At 49.5% G+C, this 20,233-nt stretch overlaps 1 protein-coding gene across 2 annotated transcripts; it reads right to left on the reverse strand.

Annotated features, from left to right (window-relative positions):
* Positions 1-4,742: 4,742 nt before the first annotated feature.
* LOC132416862 (zinc finger protein 383-like) lies at positions 4,743-14,232 on the reverse strand. Of its 2 annotated transcripts, none has more exons than XM_060000491.1 (4): positions 14,193-14,232; positions 11,795-11,993; positions 9,000-9,111; positions 4,743-7,527 (listed from the first exon to the last, which is right to left on the reverse strand). In XM_060000491.1, the coding sequence occupies exons 2-4, from the start codon at positions 11,821-11,823 to the stop codon at positions 7,147-7,149; spliced, it is 522 nt and encodes a 173-aa protein (XP_059856474.1). In that variant the 5' UTR covers positions 11,824-11,993; positions 14,193-14,232; the 3' UTR covers positions 4,743-7,146. The 2 variants fall into 2 exon arrangements, with proteins under 2 accessions (XP_059856474.1, XP_059856475.1); XM_060000492.1 differs by lacking the exon at positions 14,193-14,232 and adding an exon at positions 14,070-14,139.
* Between the last annotated feature and the right edge of the window lie 6,001 nt (positions 14,233-20,233).

The following is a 20,233-nucleotide window of genomic DNA, read 5'->3' on the forward strand; positions in this document are numbered from 1 at the left end:
GCATATATGTGAGTGAGTGAGCATAAGACATGGCTGTTTCCTCTACCTTTGGCCCAGGAGAAAATGTATGACCCTGTCCCTATTCCCTGCCATTCATTCATTTACTCACTTTTTTTTTTTTTTTTTTTTTTGAGACTTGCACATTTCAGGCTCTACTGAGAACCAGAAACTGTATCAGTCAGGATAGGGTGGGTTATGCTGCAGTAAGAAGCAACCCCAGAATCTCAGTGTGTACCTTTAAAATTTTTTATATTTTGGAATTCTTCATATCTCAAGAGAGGGGACTGAAAGCAGCATGTCAACCTTGCTACCTCAACATTGCACAGGAAAGAAAAAAACTCCAAATTGCCCACCACGTCGTTGATTAATTAGCTTTTATCAAGACATACAAACAATATAAATAGTAACAACAGAAAGAAAGTATTAAAGAAAAATAAGGGACCTAGAACTCATTTTGTTCTCACAAATGCAGTTCAACACACAGGCTTTATAAGAATGCTTTAAGAACACAAAACCATCTTCAAAATTGGACTCAAAAAATGGGACAAAATTGGAGGTGACTCTCGCCTGTGTGTTGTCGGGGCTGCGAGCAGGGGTCGCCACCTTCTACTCTCAGCCATCCCGGAAGTTGTCATCGGTGGGCCTGGCACCGTTTGCTAATTTAGTACAAACGTGGGCTCACTAGTTCTGTTTGTAAGATAATTAATCCATCAGAGTCATGGGATTTAGTTTCCCATCGTGAGGGAAAGGGCTATCGATCTTGTGATCTAATGAGAAAGCTTACCTGTATTTATTCAGTTTACAGGCAGGATGTTAAAAGCAGGGCAGCAAATGATCAAGACAACCCAGCAGGGTGAAAGCCTTCTTCTGGAGGGAATAGTCACTGGACCTGACCACAACTCCTACAGTTTGGGGCATGGTAGAACACATTTTTGTTGAAATCACTTCTGAGAAATATTCATAAGGAACAGGAGATGTTGGAATGAATTATTAATTTTCAAAGTCTCTTTAGTGCACAGTACAAAGTTAATAATTTTGTAAAAGTTCTCCCCTTCACACCGTATCAAATCAGATCCTTTGAATTAACGATATGATGCAGAATCCCATCTCTTCCCTAACAGTTGCAGGGGAGGGGGACTCTCCATCTCTTTTCCCGTTGATTTGACAAACATTTTTTGAGTACTTACTATGTGCCATACAGGGTACTAGGCTCTGGGGATATAACAGTGAACAAGAAATTTAAAAACGGGTATTTCAGGAAGGCGATGGAAATGGCAACTCCCTAGGATGGGACTTCTGGAAGTTAGGCTGTCATTCTCACTTTCTCCTTTGGGACCTGGGAAGTCACATCTTGGCGGGGGGCAGAGTCATGACGACCGGCCCTGTTTGCCATCCCAGAGGGACTTCCTCTTTCTCTCCTAAGACAGGACAATGAGTACAGAGAACACAGACCCTCAGGTCTCCCCTCCCAAAGTGGTCTCAAACCCCTATAGCAGGAGGCGCTCAGCCTTAAACACCCCACCCCGAGTCTCAGCCACCTCAAGGGTCCTAGAGCTACACTGGGCAGAGCCTCCCCTGGTCCAGGGGCTGGGCTCACCATCTATGGATGGTCAACCTTGTGGCAACAAGCTCAGAAGAGAACTGAGGTCACTTAAAGAAAAGTCGGAGAATCAAACCCAGAATCCTCTTGGTTCCCAAGTAAGACAGCACTACCCTCGGGGTCACAGTCACATCCCCTGTGGCTCAGGGTGGAGAGAGAGATGGAGGATGCAGGCTTGCTGGGCCAAGGCTGTAGCTAGGAGACAAAAAGTGTGGGCTGCTGATACCTGCTTTCAAGTGGGGGCGATTTTTGTGGCGGTGAGAGTGGTGATGTTGGTGATGGCCGTAGTGGGGATGGCGATGATGGTGGTGAATGAACGTGGTGACAGTGATGATGATCACGATGTGATGCTGACGGTGACAGAGAAGGGGATGTGATGGTTATGATGACGACCGTGGTGACGATGGTGATGGTGGTGATGGTGACAGTGGTGTTGGCAATGATGCTGCGAGTGCCACCTCAATGTAGGTTCTTTATTGCTGTCTCAGATTCATTTTGTAACATAAGAAAACTTGCATTTTTTAAGCCTGAGCTCGGGAATGTCATTCATTTACATTATACAGTAATAAGAAAACAGCAGACCAGTGCAGCTCAATCTTATGGGCAAAATGGAGAAAGGACTAAATTAAATTATACTCAATAGCAGTGAAATTTGGAGCATTTAGTGATTTCTGTGCTTTAGGACTGAGGCAGAAACTGGCACTGTCGCATACAACCTGTGTGGATTTGGACAAGTGTCTTCACCTCTCTGAGCTCCGTTCATCTTGAAGTCAGAGGGGGAATCCCTGGAGGTGTGATCAGGGGATCTGACCGACATTTAAAAATAGGAATACAGTTGAATAAAAAACATCATGCAGTACAGGGTGGTATTTGATGAAACCATGTTAATGTGAAATGATTTCTTACTGCGCGTCACGGCCAGAAAAGTTTGGAAGCCACTGGTAGATGGCACCCATCATCATACACTGATTTTCAGACGACCGCCCACTAATAACACCCGATATCAACTCCCTTTCAGATGTCGATTCCACTTCACCCAAAGCAAACGTTCCAGGTCTCCCAGCGGCTCTGTCTTAGCAGAACTCCGCCGCCAGGTGGCGCCAGTGCCCCGCCGTGAGCGGATTCTTCTCCGTCCTGACTCAGCCCAAGCTGGTGATTTCCTTGGGGTCCCCCTCGCCCCGAGGATCGAGTTTACTGGGACTAAACGTCTTGACCACGAATAGAATTCCCCGAGCAGAGCACGGCAGGAGGGCGCAGGCGGTCACGAAGGGATGTGGCCATCCTAAGATATCCACTCATCCCTTCTTGATTCCACAATGTTCATTAAATGCCTGTGTGCACCAGACGAGGTGCCCCCACCCAGAGCTCACATCCTGATGGGGGAGGACGGACAAGATCCCAAATTCAAGACCCCACCAGTACAGGGAAGCCTACCCACCTAGTCCGGTGCAGGACGGCACGAGGTAGAATCTCGCCCGCCCCCAGCCGGCTGTGACCTTGGGCAGCTTGCTTAGCCTCCCTGTGCCTCAGTTTCCCCTGCTACAAAACGGGACTAATAGCATCCACTTCATAGGGTTGTCGTGAGCATTAAGTGAGTTAATATTTGTAAAGTACTTAGAAGGGGCCTCTGTCTGTTAAACCCAGTGTTTAAAATTCTCATTTGACAGGGCTTCCCTGGTGGCGCAGTGGTTGAGAGTCGCCTGCCGATGCAGGGGACGCGGGTTCGTGCCCCGGTCCGGGAAGATCCCACATGTCGTGGAGCGGCTGGGCCCGTGATCCATGGCCGCTGAGCCTGCGCGTCCGGAGCCTGTGCTCTGCAACGGGAGAGGCCACAACAGTGAGAGGCCCGCGTACCGCAAAAAAAAAAAAGAAAAAAAAAAGAAAACTTAAAACAAACCAACAAACAAATACTTAATGAACTTTGACAAATGGCACTCTTCCAGGACAGGTAAACTACTTACTTTGTTAGACTTCCTAAGGATTCTTTGATCTATGAAAAACACCTCTCTGAAGAAAATACTATTCACGACAAAGAAGGGACTGGCCAAAGGTTAGGTCACTAGTCTATCCAGTGGGCTAGCACAAGTTCATTGCATTTCCTTCTTTTGATTGAGATGTAACAGCCATACATTAAATTGTACCAAGTGTATGTGAATAGCTGGATTAATTTTATGTATGCATATTAATTTCTAAAATATCAGAGGAAATCATACAACTCAATAGCAAAAGAAAGAAAGAAAAAACTGATTTAAAAAGGGCAAAGAACCTAAATAGGCATTTTTTTCCAAAGAAGATACACAAATGGCCAACAGGTATATGAAAACATTCTCAACATCACTAATTATCAGGGAAATGCAAATCAAAACCAGGTATGGAAAAAAGGGACCTTTGTGCACTATTAGTGGAAACGCAAATTGGGACAGTCATTTTGGAAAACAATATGGAAGGTTCTCAGAAAACTAAAAACAGAACTATTGTTCTGTAACATCTTATGGAAAAACCCAAGTGAACCTTTTGGCCAACCCAATACCATATGATCCAGCAATCCCACCTCTGGGTATTTCTCCAAAGGAATTAAAATCAGAATCTTGAAGAGATACTTGCTCTCCCATGTACACTGCAGCATTATTCACAATAGCCGAGACATGGAAACAAACCTGAATGTCCTCTGGCTTCTTTAAAAATTTAGTCCTTGCTTTGATTTTCAACAGTTTGACCATGATGTGCCCAGGTGTGGTTTTCTTTGTGTATTTCCAGTTTGGATTTTGCTGAGTTTCTTGAATCTTTGAGTTAATGTCTTTCATCAGTTTTGGACAATTCTTAGCCATTATTACTTCAAATTTTGCTTCTCCCTCAATGTGTTTCTCCTCTCATTTTGGTACTTAAGTTATATGTATGTATGGCTTATATTCATATATATATATGTTCCTTATATCTTTTATCATTTATTCTCTTCTGTGTGTTTTTTTGTTTTGTTTTGTTTTTCAATTGCTCTCCATGCTTCCATTTGGCAATTTCCTATTGACCTGTCATTGTATTCATGAGTCCCATCTTATCATCTTATTCAGGACCCAGTATACAATTAAACCTACTCAATTAACTTTAGTTTCAGATTTTGCATTTGCCCAAAATCTTGATTTGATTCTTGTCTAGATTCCAGTTCTCTGTTGAAATGTGCCCTTATTTCATCTGCTTTTTGATCTTCCCTATTTTCTTTAGCAGCTTAGCCACAGTTAATTTGAAGTGTTCCCTGTTCATTCCAATCTGGGTAATATATTGATCTCTTTCCATCATCAGTTTTATTTTTTCTAATTATTTATCAAATTTTCTGCTTCTCCCCCTGCTGATGAAGTTTTAGTTTTAAGTCTGACGTTATAGATAAAATGACTGTAAATGTACCACATGATATCTTCCCCCAGGACAGGTTTCTGCTTTTTATTTTATTTATTTATCTATTTATTTATCTAACTATCTATTTATTTATTTATTTTTGGCTGCATTGGGTCTTTGTTGCGGTGCGCGGGCTTCTCATTGCGGTGGCTTCTCCTGTTGTAGACCACAGGCTCTGGGCGCGTGGGCTTCAGTAGTTGTGGCTTGCAGGATCTATAGCGCAGGCTCAGTAGTTGCAGAGCACGGGCTTAGTTGCTCCACGGCATGTAGGATCTTCCCAGACCAGGGCTCGAACCCATGTCCCCTGCATTGGCAGGTGGATTCTTAACCACTGCACCACCAGGGAAGTCCTCACTTATGAATTTAGATGCTTAAATAAAATATTGGTGAAGAGAAATCATTAAAACAGAGGATACTATAAGCAGGTGAGATTTATTCTAGGAATATAAGGATATTTCTGCTCTTTTTAATGTACCATAGTTTATCATATTATTAGGTCAAATGAGAAAAATCAGAATCATCTTAATAGATGCCAATAAGACATTTGATAAAATTTAAAATGCAAGCCTGTCAAAGGCACAGCTGCATATTAGGGCGGGGAGGACTAAGACCTTTAAGGACTTGACCTTAAACTGTGATGCCACAAGGATAGGACCCACCTTATGATGCCTCCCAGGCAAATCCCTAGCTCCTCCCCCAATGCTATTAAGCATTTACATAAATTCCCGGGGTGGGGGGGACGGGACCTCTAGCACATTATGGAGGTGAAGCTGGGGACTTGAAAGAAACAGCGTTCAGGAGGTGAGAATCCATGGAGTTGAGGCCAGACCAAGAGGTGGGAGAGGGAGAGTTGAAGGTGTTCTGGAAATGTCCCAAATCACCAAGATCACAGCCCCAGTGACCGAGACATACTTCCTTGGGCTGAACTTTGTCTGTAAGTTCAGCTCTCTCTTCAGAGAGCACATCTGTGAAGGGCTGAGAGTAGGGTATGGGTGGGTGGGAGGCAATACTGATGTTCTGAAAAATCCCACAAACCACCCAGGGGACACCTTCAGTACCCAGGGGACACCTTCAGTACCCAGGGGACCTCTTCAGCACCAAGGGACATCTTTGGAATCAGCTGCATGATACCTGGGCTATTACTGGCTTAAAAAAATACTGTCTGCAGAGCTGATCTCAGAGCTGGGATGGGACGACTCAGATATTCTGGACACCACTGTGGCCACCATCCCATAAGCTATCTTATCACACTTCCAGCCACCTGCAAGGCAAGGTCTATGAGAGTGGACGTCCATCCAAAGGTAGGGCTCATGGAGCTGATGCTAGGGTCGAAGGCAACACTGTGGATGCTGTGGAAAGGCCTCCAACCATTACAAGTTGATCTGACAGATGGGGACCAAGAAGCAGCCAACAGAGATGGGACGCCCACCTGAAGTGCAGGTCACGCCCATGCCTGGCAAAATGATTGTCCCTAAAACGCCACACACCACCAACTAGAAGATCTCAGCACCAATGGTTGTGCTGTGCTGTGCCTGCAAGGACATAACCCAGGGTGTCCACAGTGAACAGTTATCCATCCACCTGTGAACTTCTTTGAATTTGACAAGAGTCACCAGCAAGGCCTTAGTACCAAAGGTCTACGTACGGGTGGTGGAGGAGGACCCAGAAGCGCTCACATTCAAGAAAGGCTCCTACAGCTCCTACCTGCATTTGTGGCTACCCTCATATTCTTTATGCCACAAGCCACCAATGGGACATCCTCACCACCAGATGACCTCATTACCACATTGACATTTTAGTAAATGAGGAACACTGACACAGCTACAGGGCCACCTAACAGGTTATACATGGTAGCAGCTCTGATTTGATTAAAGTTATTACCATGTACATTTATACCACATAACCAGTGTCCTCGGTTGGGTGTGTGCACTTGCTACCCTGGAATGAGATTTATAAACTTTCGTCTTGGCTTTGCAGGGGGAAAAAAAAAAGGTTTTGTTAAAGGCCCTCTGCAGTCCTTCTCAAGAATATTAAGTATATTAAGTGGCTTACGTGGGCATCAGTGGCAATTCTTCAAATGTCACAGCCACTACCAGGCACCCTTCATGCCTTCATACCTTAGACCTGTGCTGTCCAGGATGGCAGCAGCTAGCCACCTAGCTAGGGTAGGGCCGCTCGACCGAATGCACGCGGAGGTGAGAGGCCAGCGCGTTGGACTGCTTGAAGGCCTTGGTGCACAGCGGGCAGACGAAGGGCCGATCGCCCATATGCACGCGCTCGTGCACCCGCAGCCTGTGGCGGTGGGTGAAGCGCTTGCTGCACAGCCTGCAGGAGTGCGGCTTGTCCTCACAGTGCTGCCGCCGGTGCAGAAGCAGGGCCGGCCCGGCCTCGAAGGCCATGCTGCAGTCCCGGCAGGGGAAGGGCCGCGAAGGGGCGTGCAGAGGCTCGTGGCGGTGCAGCTTGTAGGGGGTCTTGAAGCGCTTCGGGCAGGACGGGCAGGGGAAGGGGCGCTCGCCCATGTGGAGGCGGTGGTGCTCCTGGGGAAGAGGACAGCACCGGGAGTGAGGAACAGTGGCTCACCTCTGCAGGACATGCCTCTCCAGGTAGATTCACCCCTACTCCTTGCAGGTCTCCGAGAAAGAGACCAAATGAAGATACACATACCAATTGTCTAAAATTTTTTAAATTACAAACCAAACTATTAAATAAAATACGTTCTTCCTCCCCGCTCTGACAAATAGACCTTCACAATGACCCGGAAGGCCAGGTTCAAATTTATCTTCTTTGGAATCCTCAGAGTTCCACACTAGAACTTGGTGGCTCAGGAGAGCTGGCGGGGGTTTCCCAGGCCTCGGGGGATATCGCACCCACAGAAGGACAGCCCAGTCCAAGCCTCCCTTCCACCCGTCCAGCCTAGAGGTTGTGCACACAGGTGGGGCAAAGTGCACCCTGGGGATGGTGGAGCCAGAGAGCCCTGGAAGCAGCCTTTGGGCCCCTTGGGTAGGGAATCCCAGGCTCTCTTGTCCCCTTGGCCACACAAGAAAGGGCAGCAGGAGAGGGTCATGGCAGCATCCAGTAACAGGAGAGATCCAGGGTAGCTCTGAGAGCTGGGCTGCCTCCAGACTAACTCCCAGCCTCTCCTTTCCTCCCATCATGGCCCTCAACACACCTCCCGCCTCCCCACCCCTCCCCAGCCATGGAAGCCTCCCTTTCCATTACCTTCTCCTCCAAATCTGACCCCTATCTCCTTCTTACCTTCCTCGAAAACCCATCCCCAATTTCCTATCATCTCATGATCATCCCAGCTGCTACCTCCCTGAGTGCCAAGACCACTTTCTCTAAGCCTCTCCCCTCACATCTTTCCTGGGATTCTTCTACCTTCTAGCTCACCTCCACATACATTTAACCCCTCCCCGCCTCGGCCTCCTGGTCACCCCGCCCACTTTCCCTTCAGGCCCAGCTCTGCTCTCCCTCTTCCGGTGGGCTCTGCCTCTCCCCACCGGCTCCCGCTCACCCCCAGTCCAAGGCCCTGATCAACCTGGTCCCAGAAACCTCCACCCCTCCCTTCATACCTGGCCCTACCTTAGGTCCATTGCCTTGCCCTGCCTTTTCCCCGCAGGCCCCGCCCCTCGCAACAGGCCCCGCCCACCTCGGGTCCACCGCTCTCCCCTGCCCCTGTCGCGTACCCCAGCCTCTCGTCGGCTCCGCCCCCCTCTCCGCACCTACAGGTTGCTGGCTCGCTTGAAGCGCTTGCCGCAGGCATCGCAACCGTGCGGCCGCTCGTCGCTGTGCACCGGCCGGTGGCCCTTGCAGTCCGAGTGGCGTTTGAAGGCGGTCGCACACAGGCCGCAGCGAAAGGGCCGCGCCGCCGTGTGCACCACCTCGTGGCTCAGCAGCTCCCACGCGCGCTTGAAGGCCCTCCCGCAGGCCGCGCAGCTGAACTGCCTGGGCCGCGCCAGCCCCTCCCGGCCCTCGGAGCCGCTGCGAAGCGAGCCTGGCTCCTCCTTACCTGAGCGCTCCTCCGCAGAAACGTCGGGAACCAGGCGCGCAGTCGAGTACGTCCCGTGCTCGTCGATGAGCTGCACCAGGGCCGGAGCCTCCGCCTCGTCTCCTCCGGGCGCCTGGAAGAGAAGAATGGGCTTAGTCCTCGGGTCATCCCCCCATCCCACCCCTGCCCAGACGTGACTGTGGATTTGGGGCTGCAGCCGCCTCATCTGTAAAATGGGCAGATAACGGGACCGCCCTCCTGGAGCGGCAATGCGGATTAAATGGGTTAAGATTGAAATTCTACTCCCCCCCGCCCCCCGCGTCCCGTCCCTCCTGACGCCTTCATTTCAGGAAAAGGCAGCTCCTTCTTTCCTTCCAAGTGCTCGGGGCAAAAACCTGACACCCCTTTTTCACACACCTTCATCTAATCTCTCATCAAGCCTGTTGGCTCTAACTTGAAAATACAGGCAGAATCGGGCCACTTCGCACCATCTCCACAGCCAGCACCCTCCTGTGAGCCAAAATCATCTCTCTCCCGGGCTATTGCTGTGGTCTCTTCTCTGGGTTCCCTGCCTCAGCCGTCCACCCCTCAGGTCTGTTCCCCACGCAGCCGCCAGAAGGCGCCGGTTAACACCTAAGTCAGCTCAGGTCCCTTCCCAGCTCAGAGGCCTCCCCTGGTTCCCCTCTAACTCAGGGAAAAGCCCAAGTCCTCACGACCCAGGAGGCCCTGCATGACCCGCCTGTGTCCCTTCCTTGACCTCATCTCTTGCCTTCTCCTCTGGCTCACTAGGCTCTGGCCACACTCAAGGCCTCCTCAACGGACTTGGTGCCTGGAACCCTCTTCCCCTCCACAGACGCACAGTTCCTCCCTCACCTTGGTCAGGTCTTTGGTCCAATGTCACTTTTCCCTGAGGCCTCTCCTTACCACTCTATCTGAAATCGAAACTCATGCTACCCCTCCGATGCTTCCTACCTGCTTCCTGGCTTTACTTTTCTCCATAGCACTTATCTTTGGATGGGAGCCTGGCACTGCCTGTGTTCATCTTTTGCACCCTGTGGGAAGAGTCAACCTGGCAATGAAATATCCATGGAGGAAAACAGTCCCAAGAAAAGAGAGAGACAGCTTCCTAGATCTAGACAGCACCTAGATCTAGCTTCACCTGAAGCATCCTTTCCTCCACTCTTTGGTTAGGTGAGGCAATATATTACCTTTCGTTGCTTAAGCAAGTTTGAGCTGGGGTTTTCTGTCATATGGTAGGCTGAATAATGGCCTCTAAATATATCCTGGTCCTAAATATCTAGAACTTGTGAATGTTGCCTAAATGGTAATAGGGACTTTGCAGATGTGATTAAATTCAGAATCTTCAGATGGGGAGATTATCCTGGATTATCTGGGTGACTGTGAATGTAATCATAAGTGTCCTTATAAAAGGGAAGCAAAGGGAGATTTGATGCAGAAGAAGAAGGTGATGTGACTACTGAACCAAAATACTAAGCTGCTGGCTGTGAAGATGGAAGAAGGGATCAGGAGCTAAGGAATGCAGCTCTAGAAGATAGAAAAGGCAAGGAAATGGCTTCTCCTCTAACATCTCCGAGGGAGCACAGCCCTGCTGATACCTCGATTGTGGCTCAGTGAAATTCATTTTGAACTTCTGATCTCCAGACTGTAAGTGAATAAATGTGTGTAGTTTTACGTCACCAGATTTGTGGTAATTGGTTTCATGGGAAACCAATACATGCCATTGGCAGCCAAGACCCCACAGAGGGGACACAGCTAAAAAAAAACCACCTTTTATTTGGCGTTTATGCAGCACCTTCTGGATACTAGGCACCAGACTGAGTGCTCACAATAACCCAGTCTTCTGCAGGGAGACCGAAGCTCAGAGAAGGTGAGTCACTTGCCCGAGGTCACAGAGCTTGGGAGTGGAAGAGTTAAGATTTGAATCTGGAAAGTAACACTAAAGCAGCCCTCACAAACCCATACTCATCTGTGAATTTGGGGATGGTGTTAGAGATAACCTTATTAGCTAGTATTTATTTGATACTTAGAGGGTGTAGGCACTGTTCTGAGCAATTTCTGTGTATTAACTCCCTGAACTCACTCTATGAGGTGAGGACTTTTATAATCCCCATCTGACAGACGACAAAACTGAGGCTCAGAAGTTAAGAAATATCCGGATCAGATCATAGAGCTGGTAAGAGGCAGAGGTGGGATTTGAACCCACAATATCATACCCTTGTAATAATGAACCTTCATTTGATAGATGGGGACCCATGCATTGGCAGGCGGATTCTTAACCACTGCGCCACCAGGGAAGCCCTAGAGTTAGGGTTTTTTATGAAGACTAGCTTGAAGGCAAACGTTTCATGAAAGCCTGAGAAGTAAAGGAGGGAAAGGGGATAGGAAATGCCTGGGGTGGGATGGGAATGCCACGTTAAAGGGGATGGCCTGGGAAGGCCCGATGAGAAGGTGACACTGAAGCAAAGACCTGAAGGAGGAGGGAGCGAGGGAGCCCTCATTTTCTCCAATGGCTCTCAAGTTTGAGATCCAGCACAATCATACATCCATCACTGTTCTAGGTACAGAAATAATGAATACATTCATTGTGCTCTGAATCGGACACCATCTCCTGGCATCCCCACAACAGGGAAGGTTTCATTCTCACAGAAGCAGAAACTAAGGCTCAGAGCAGCGTGTCCATGGGCCAAGACACAAAGCCAGGAAGCAATAGATCTGGGAATCAAATTCACAGCTGCCTAAATCTCTATTCCTGCTGAGACCTGACTCCTGGGGTGGGTGGGCGTCGGGGGGCTCACCTCTTCTTCTGGGACCTCAGGCTCCTCATGGTGTATCCTCAGTTGAGATGGACTGAATCCCAGAAAGTCTGGGGGGTCTCCAGGACCCGCTTCTCCACCTCCCGCCTTCATTGGGTGCGGTCTGTCCCAGACCCAGTCCCTGGCTCTGGAGGCTGAAGTGAGGGTGAGGTGGGGCTGCCGTTGGTCAGCTCCAAGGGGGCTGAGGAAGAGAGAAGAGAGGTGACAGTGAGGGTTTTCTCTAAGCTGCTGGAGTTGGGAGAGAGGTCTCCTCCAAAGTCTCATCTGCCCTGGGGGCCCAGGGAGGCCCTCTCTCTCCAAGACCCTCCTCGGAGGGATGGCAGATATTCCCATGGCCTCCACCAACAGCTACACACTGTACTCTCCAACCCCATAGCCCTGAAAGCAGCTCATGCGTGTCCTCACCCAGCCTCCTCCAGGCCTCCTTGCCTCCAGTCTCCCCTCTCCAGTCCATCCCCCACGTGGCCCTAGAGGAGTCTTTCTGGCCTCCAGAGCTGCTCTTGCCTCTTCCCTGCTCACTTTCCTCCCATGGCTCCCCAGAACCCCCAGTAGAAAAATGAGCCCTTCGGGACTTCCCCAGTGGTCCAGTGGTAAGGAATCCACCTTACAAAGCAGGGGACGCCCGGTTCGATCCCTGGTCGGGGAACTGAGGTCCCACATGCCGCGGGGCAACTAAGCCCGCGTGCCTCAACTAGAGAAGAGAAAACCCGCATACCACAACTACAGAGAAGCCCGTGCACCACAGCGAAGAGCCCAGGCGCTGCAACTAAGACCAGATGCAGCCAAAAATAAATAAATCTTTAAAAAAGAAAAAAAAAAAAAAATTGAGCCCCTCAACCTGGCATTCAAGGCCCTTCACAATATGGCCTCTTGGACTGAACCTTTGTCTTCCTCACTTCACTTCCCTCTCCCCAGATAGCCCAATGAGCCTCACAGTACCCAGGGCCAACCACAGCTGACAGCACCGGAACCTCACTTCCAAGCCCCCTGGATGACCTGCAGACCCCTCACACTCATGACATCTGTGCAGACCTCAGAGTCCTCCTCCAAGCACGCCCCTCCTCCTGGGGTCTCCATCTGTGCCCATCACTGTCCCAGCAGCCTCACTGCCACCCAGTCGCTGGGTCAGGTTCCCAGGGAGTTCTCATCCCTCCGTCCTCCTCCTTCCTACCCCCTCCCTGATCTGTCAGTCTACCAACCTTCCCACGTTTTCTGCCTTTTATTCTGCCCTCTGTCCCCATGGCCCCTGCCACAGCTCAGGTCTTTTTTTGTTTGTTTGTTTTTTGGCTGCGCCACACGCATGTGGGATCTTAGTTCCCTGACCAGGGATCGAACCCTCATCCCTTGCAGTGGAAGCACAGAGTCTTAACCACTGGACTGCCAGGGAAGTCCCAGCTCAGGTCTTCTCCTCTCTTCCGGGATCATCACCCCAGCCTCCTCTCTAGCCTCTCACCTCCAACCTCCCCGATCCAGTCCGTCTCCCACACAGCCCCAGACAGGTCTTTCTACACCCACAGCTTATCTTGCTCCAGTCCTGCTCACAACCCTCCCATGGCTCCCCAGGATCGTGGGACAGCGTCAGGCCCCTCAGCCTGGCAGTCCAGTCCCCTTTGATATGTCCCCTGCGTACTCTCCAGCATCACTCTCGATGTATTTGCCCACGGACCTTACATTCCAATGGGCAGACCCTCCTTCTGCAAGTGGATCCTTAACTCTTCCATCATGGGGCGTTTGCACCTGTTGTTGGCCCACATCTCAGAGCCTCTGTCAGAATCTAACTCCTGCTTCAAGGCACAGTTCAAACCTGTTACCCGCGCACACACTCACCGTGACCCTCCGCATTCATACACGCAGAGGTCACTCCCAAGCACTGCCCAAATCTCCCCATGCAAACAATGGTCTCTCCCAACCATTCATCCCCCTCAGTCGGACACACAATGAACTCGTCATCCGAACCTCCCACCTCCCCACCCAATGAACTCGCCCATCCAGAGATCCCCGCCTTCTCTCCCTGGCAAAGGTCTTCCAGGCCCCGCCCCCTGCACACAAGGGTCTCCTGAAGGCCTCTCCACTCTTCTCCCAACTGTTTGGACCCTCTTTCCCCCCTTCCCCTCATTTTTCTCCTGACTTCCGTGACAATGATCTCACCCGCCAAATGGGCCCTTCCTCACTCAGGCCCGCTCCTCCCACCCCTCTGCTGGAAACTTGGTATGTCCTGGAGTGATAGAAGGGAACGGGAATCGGGCGAGACCATTACCCGAGTCTGTGTGTGCGGGGAGAGGCATGAAGGGAGTCCCTTCAACTAGGGACTGACCAGACCTCTGGCTCCCCCGGTGCCTTTCAGATTCGACCCGTATCTTCCCAAACTTCGCCGCCTCACCTTTCGGCCCAGGTATACCGCCGGTTCACCAAGGTCTCCATTTACTGGAGGACTCGGGGCAGCGGCGCTTCCGGCCACCTGAATGCGCATGCGTAGTGCATTTCGGGTACCGTGGCTGGTTTTTCTCAGGAGGTTGAAAAGGGGAGTCTTCACTCCCTCTGCAGCGTCACCAAATTCCCCTGAAACGTCAACCCACTGCTTCAGTTTTTCAAAAAGAAACGGGAAGGGCAGATATATAGTAACATCCAGTTACTGATGTACTTAGCATGGGCTAAGTATAAGCACATTATTTTCAGTTCTCAAAACAGCCTTGGTTAGTTACTATTATCCCCATTTTCCACATGAAGAAACTGAGGTTCAGCGAGAAGGAGCGTCAACAAATGCGTGACAGCCGTAGTGCATGGCTTCATCCAAACACTCTTTCTGCTAAAATGAGAACCACTGAAAAAGTGCAGGGGCGGAGGTTGAGCGGGAAACTACCCTCCTCTCTGCTGTGTCCTTAGGCAAGTTCCTGAACCTCTCTCATTTAATTTCCGCAGCTAGAAAACGGGCACAATGGAGTGTTTGGGGTGATCCTCTAGGTAAACCACCTGGCACAATGTTCAGGGCTAATTAAATATCACCATGGGGGGCAGGCATAGGATGTTGATGAGTGAAGAGGGCCATATGGGGAGCTATGAAGAGAGTTCTTTTTTTTTTTTTTTTCTTTTTTTTTTTTTACGGTACGCGGGCCTCTCACTGTTGTGGCCTCTCCCGTTGCGGAGCACAGGCTCCGGACGCGCAGGCTCAGCGGCCATGGATCACGGGCCCAGCCGCTACGCGTCATGTGGGATGTTCCCGGACCGGGGCACGAACCCGTGTCCCCTGCATCGGCAGGCGGACTCTCAACCACTGCGCCATCAGGGAAGCCCCAAAGAGAGTTCTTTACTACCCACACAGAGAAGAGTTACTGCTACCCGTCTCCTGCCAATTGTTGCTACAAAAACACATAGTCTGAGATGGCGTGCTTCAGCAGACTGGATTTCAAACCATTTTTTTGGAACCCAGAGTTCTTCCCAGGTGCATGAGGCCAAGTTGGGGGACGGGGTGGGGCAGGGAGGCAGGACCCTGTGTATCCCGACTCCTGCTTTAACTTCAGTAATAATTTTGATGATGACAGTCTTCCAAACACATCCCATGTGTTACCTCAGTTATTCCTCCAAGAAACTTATGAGATGGATACTACTGTTATTTACATTTTACAGATGAGGAGACTGAGGCACTGGGCGTTTAATAATTCTGCAAATAACAATGTATTCCATGGAACATCCCAAGTCCTCCTCTACCACCCCCTCATTTGTTTTCTAATGTAACCCTTGAGCCCCAGTTCCTCTTTTATCACCTAAATTCCTGGCATCTATTCCTCTTCTATGTCCCCCAGCTCCACTATGAATATGTTTCTCTAATACCCCCAATCTCCCCTGTAATATCACTGCTTCCAAATTCTGAATCGCCTCTATGCATTTCATCAACATAATTTATGGAGTGTCCCCTCTGTGCCAGGCACACGTCCGGGCCCTGGAATTTTTCATGGTAAACAGCACAAGACCTCCCCCTAGTGGGGAAGATGGACAATTAAATGACAAATTATGGACAAGATAATTTTAGATCCTGATAAAGTTTCTGAAAGGGGAATGGAATAGTTGATGGTGGTGGGAATGGGGTGGTGGCTACTTTAAATAGGGCTGTCCAGGGGATCCTCTTCTGGGAGGTGACATTTAAGTCTGAAAGGTACAGAGTTGGATGGGCAATCCAGGCAGGGAACGGCAGGGGCAAAAATTGGATTAAGCTGGTCCTGTTTGGGGAACGGGGTGGAGCCCGCTGTAGGTGAGGCAGGAGGGCAAGTGATAAGAGATATGGCTGGACAGTTAGGAACCGGGAAACTCCACATTCGCCATAACATCCCAATTCACCCTATATATCAGCACTGGCCAACAGAACTTTCTCCGATGATGGAAATGTTGTAGGTCTTCAGTGTCCAATACAGTGGAGCCATTGAGTATTTGAAATGGAGTGAGTGTGACTGAGGAACTGAATTTTTAATTATATTTCACTTTAATTAATTTACTTTAGCCACATGTGGCTACCTGCTAGGGTATTGGACAACATAGCTATACAACTTCCCATTACACCTCAAAACATCAAACTCTTCTTATAATTCCCCCACTCTCCCAAAACATCTCAGTGTTCCCTACAAGCTTCCACTAGCCCCTATAAGAATCCTGTAACAACTGTACAAATGTTCGAACAACCCAATTCTCGGTTCCTTTTACATATGAATTCACCAAAACACTCCCAATCCCTTAGTATCTCCCCAACACCGCCTATGTCACACCGATTCCCCCATCACACTCTCCGTTCCTCCATGAGCATCTCAGTTCCTCTGCAGTTACTCTATTTCCTCCTAAGACAGTCCTTAAACACCTTCATCTCACCCCGCCCCCTTCCGATCCAGGGTTACCATGGCAACGCACTCGCAGCCATCACGCGTGCCTAGCCTGGCCCATCACCATGGAAACCGGAGAGGTCTCCTCCACGCCACCACCCCACGCTGAGATGGCTGTTCTGGGACCCAGACCCTTCGAACCCGAGAGAGCCGGGAGAGACTAGGGAGCCCCACAATGCTCAGCGAGAGCAATTCTTCTGCCCCCATCCGACTAAGCGCCCTGCAGCAGGTACAAACTCCGGGGGAATGTCGGGTGGCAGATTCTACTGCGCAGGCGCCCACGCTTAGCGGACCGCGTTGGAGGCGCTCAGCCTGCCGGGAGTTGTAGTTTTCTGGCTGCAACAGCTGGAGACACAGGTGGCCAATGGGTGAGCCGGATAGAAACAAGGTTACTGAATCTGAGACTCGTCGGGCAGGCTCCACTGTCACCATAGCAACAATGAAGCGTGATGAAGCACCAGCCTCAGTAGCCAGTCTGCCATTTTTATTCTTTCATCTTTCTTGCTCAGGGCTTACTTTGCACCGGACGCTGTTCTAGGCACTGGAGATACAATGGGAAACAAAATAGAGCTTATAATTTGATGGGGGGAGATTGACTATCAATAACAATGATGAATACAAATCGCTAGAGAAAACGGTATGTTAATAGGTTATTGAGATGCTTCGGGAGAAGTGGAAATGCAGATCATGTGAGAACATTGGTACACACCCGAATTCATCTATCTCACAAAGCCCTGTGAGACCGGTACTATTATTATCGCCAAACTGTAACAAACAGAGATTAAGCAACAGAAGGGCACATAGCAAGAAGTAGAGCTGGGATGTGAACAGGACCATCTGGATTCATACTCTGTTAACTACAGTGCTAAATTTGTCGAGATGTGTGGCATAACTTCAGGCAGTGTTAATTGTTGTGAAGAATAAAGCAGAGAAAAGGGATGAGATGACTCTTTAAATGGACTGTTCAGGGATGGCTTTTAGAAGCAGGTGACATTTGAGTAGAGGCCTGAGGGATTGTGCTGGGCACGTGGGGCATGTAGAGGTCCAAGGGTCACTGACCTTTGGATTTTTCTCTTGCCTTCCCCAAAGGCAAACTGTTACACACGCTGTTCCCTCTGCTGAGAATGCGCTTCCCCGTTCTCTCCCTGTCAAATGCGTCCTTCAAGAGCCGGTTCTGAGGGACTTCCGTGGTGGTCCAGTGGTTCAGAGTCCGTCTTCCAGTGCAGGGGAGGCGGGTTCGATTCCTGGTCGGGGAACTAAGATCTCACATGCTGTGGGCCAGCTAAGCCTGTGCCACAACAAAGACTCAGCACAGCCAAAAAAAAAAAAAAAAAAAAAAAAGATCCAGTTCTGTGAAGAAACTACTTCTCTGTCCCGTTTTGCTAACCATAAATCTCTTCCTTCTCTGGACTCACAACCGATCCATTTGTCACAATAAAGCTGCCGGGGTAATTTTATTTTTGTACATCCAATCAAGCCATGCTCCTGCTTGAAAAGTTTTGAATGGCTTCCCACTGCTCCCAAGATAAAGACTCACCTCTTCCTGTACCTATAAGGCCCTGATGGTCACTATTAACATCTCTCCCTTTTTCACACCCTGACCCCCCTCTACTAACCCTTCTTCAATTTATGGTATGGCTTGAGCTCTTTCCCTCCCTAGGACTCTCCCTAACCCACATCCAAGAGTCTAAGGATAAAAGAGTCAAGTGGGGAGCTTTGGGACATCGGTCTGCACTGGACTGCTATTGGGTTTGCCTGCCCAGGATTCCTCCTGCCTCTTTTTGATCTTAGGTGACCTCCGCCTTCAGCGGCTTGAAGCAGGATTTTGGTTCCCAGCCAGAGATTGAAGTCAGGCCACTGCAGTGAGAGCACTGAATCCTAGCCACTAGACCAGTGGCCAGTGACAAGGCCCCTGGACCGTCAGCTTTGTAGAAATGTATTCCCACAGAGAAACGGAAAGTAGTGAAACAAGTAAAGTGTTTATTCGGAGGAAAAAGAGTATGTGTGAATAGGCACAAACTGGCGGGCTCAGAGAGTCGCGCCCTTGTGGCAGTTTGAATCACTCATATGGGGCATTTCTTCTGGGTTTCCTTTGGCCAATCATCTTGCTTTTCCTGGTTCTGGATCTGTGTTTGGTTTATCTCAGGGTCCTCCCCTGTGTGCACGCGCATCTCTTAGCCAAGATGGATTCCAGCAAAGAGGCCTATGGGTAGGTTGACATCACTCCCTTTTTGACCTCCAAGGAGCCTTTCTGTGCATACATTGTTGGGAAGGTCTCCTTGATTTTGAGAATGAGAAATGTGTGGTCTCTTTTACCTGGGCAGGGCTCAGCCTCTCCTATTATCTTCATCTTGGAGTATCTGTCCACAGGGGACAAACTGCAGCTGCTTAGCCTGGGACCCATCTATCTCCTGCCTCACTTTCTTTAACAACCCCTCTCCTCACTCTCTGTGACCCTGTACATTCTGTCTGTCCTGTCAGTCTGCTACAAGAATGGGCAGATGTCCAGGGTGACGGCTCAGAGCAGACCCTCCAAGCATGGTCTTTGAAGCAGAAGCATCAGCATTATTTGGGAACTGATTAGACATGCAAATTCTCAGGCCCTACCTCAGACCTACTCAATCAGAAATTCGGGGTGGGAGGGATGTCTGTGTTTTAACATGGTCTCTGGGTAATCAATTTCCTGAGGCCTGCTCAAGTTTGAGCACATAAACAAGAAACAATAAAAGGCACAAACAATAAATGCTTATCACTAAATACTTTTGAAGTGTCATGGTTGTTACACAGCATCGACGTAACCATAGATAATTGATACTGATACACTTAGTAAACCCAATCAGCTTCTTTGAGCTTTGATGCTGGGATGCTGGTAGAAAGGTCTTTGGGGATCAAGATCTGAGGATATGAGATTACGGCTTCAAGTCGCTATCTTTCTCAGTCAAAGGGGATAGCCTTTCTTTGAAGGAAGCCGTGACATAAAGGGCAGAAGCACAAGGGAGAAACCTGACATTATTTGAGCCCCTGGATTCAGCTGCACTTGAAGACTTTAATTTTCCAGCGACATGAATGGCTGGAAGACCTTTTACATTAAGCTCCTTCATTGCTACTCAGTGTGCTCCACAATCCCGCAGCAACCACGTCATCGGAGAACCTTCCACAATCTTGGGCCCCACCGCAGACCGACTGGTGATTCATCTGTTCATAAAGTTTAAGAAGTGCTGAGCTATTTCCACCTGAATTTCTATCACCTGCAGTCCGCCGCACCAGTTGAGATAACAGAAATCCCAACTCAAACTGCCATGAGTATTAAAATATCTTTTATCTTACTTAGGAAGCCGCCCCCCACCCCCCGCCGTAGGGCAGACTTTAGGGACTCAACCAGATGCAGATTTTCTTTCTTTTTATTTTATTTTTTTGCAGCACGGCTTATGGGATCTTAGTTCCCCGACTAGGGATCGAACCTGGGCCCTTGGTAGTCAGAGCGCAGAGTCCTAACCACTGGACCGCCAGGGGGCTCCCCAGATTTTCCTCATCTCTTAGCTCTGTCATCCTCAAC

The sequence above is a fragment of the Delphinus delphis genome, chromosome 20 (genome assembly GCF_949987515.2).
Source record: "Delphinus delphis chromosome 20, mDelDel1.2, whole genome shotgun sequence".
In the NCBI taxonomy this organism is placed as follows: Eukaryota; Metazoa; Chordata; class Mammalia; order Artiodactyla; family Delphinidae; genus Delphinus; species Delphinus delphis.

Excerpts from the sequence above, each read along its gene's own strand:
- LOC132416862 (XM_060000491.1), bottom strand. The coding sequence starts at position 11,823 with ATGAGGAGCCTGAGGTCCCAGAAGAAGAG. Across the intron at positions 9,112-11,794 it reads CTGAGGTCCCAGAAGAAGAG|GCGCCCGGAGGAGACGAGGC; the intron begins GTGAGCCCCCCG and ends CTTCTCTTCCAG. Across the intron at positions 7,528-8,999 it reads TTCTGCGGAGGAGCGCTCAG|GAGCACCACCGCCTCCACAT; the intron begins GTAAGGAGGAGC and ends CCTCTTCCCCAG.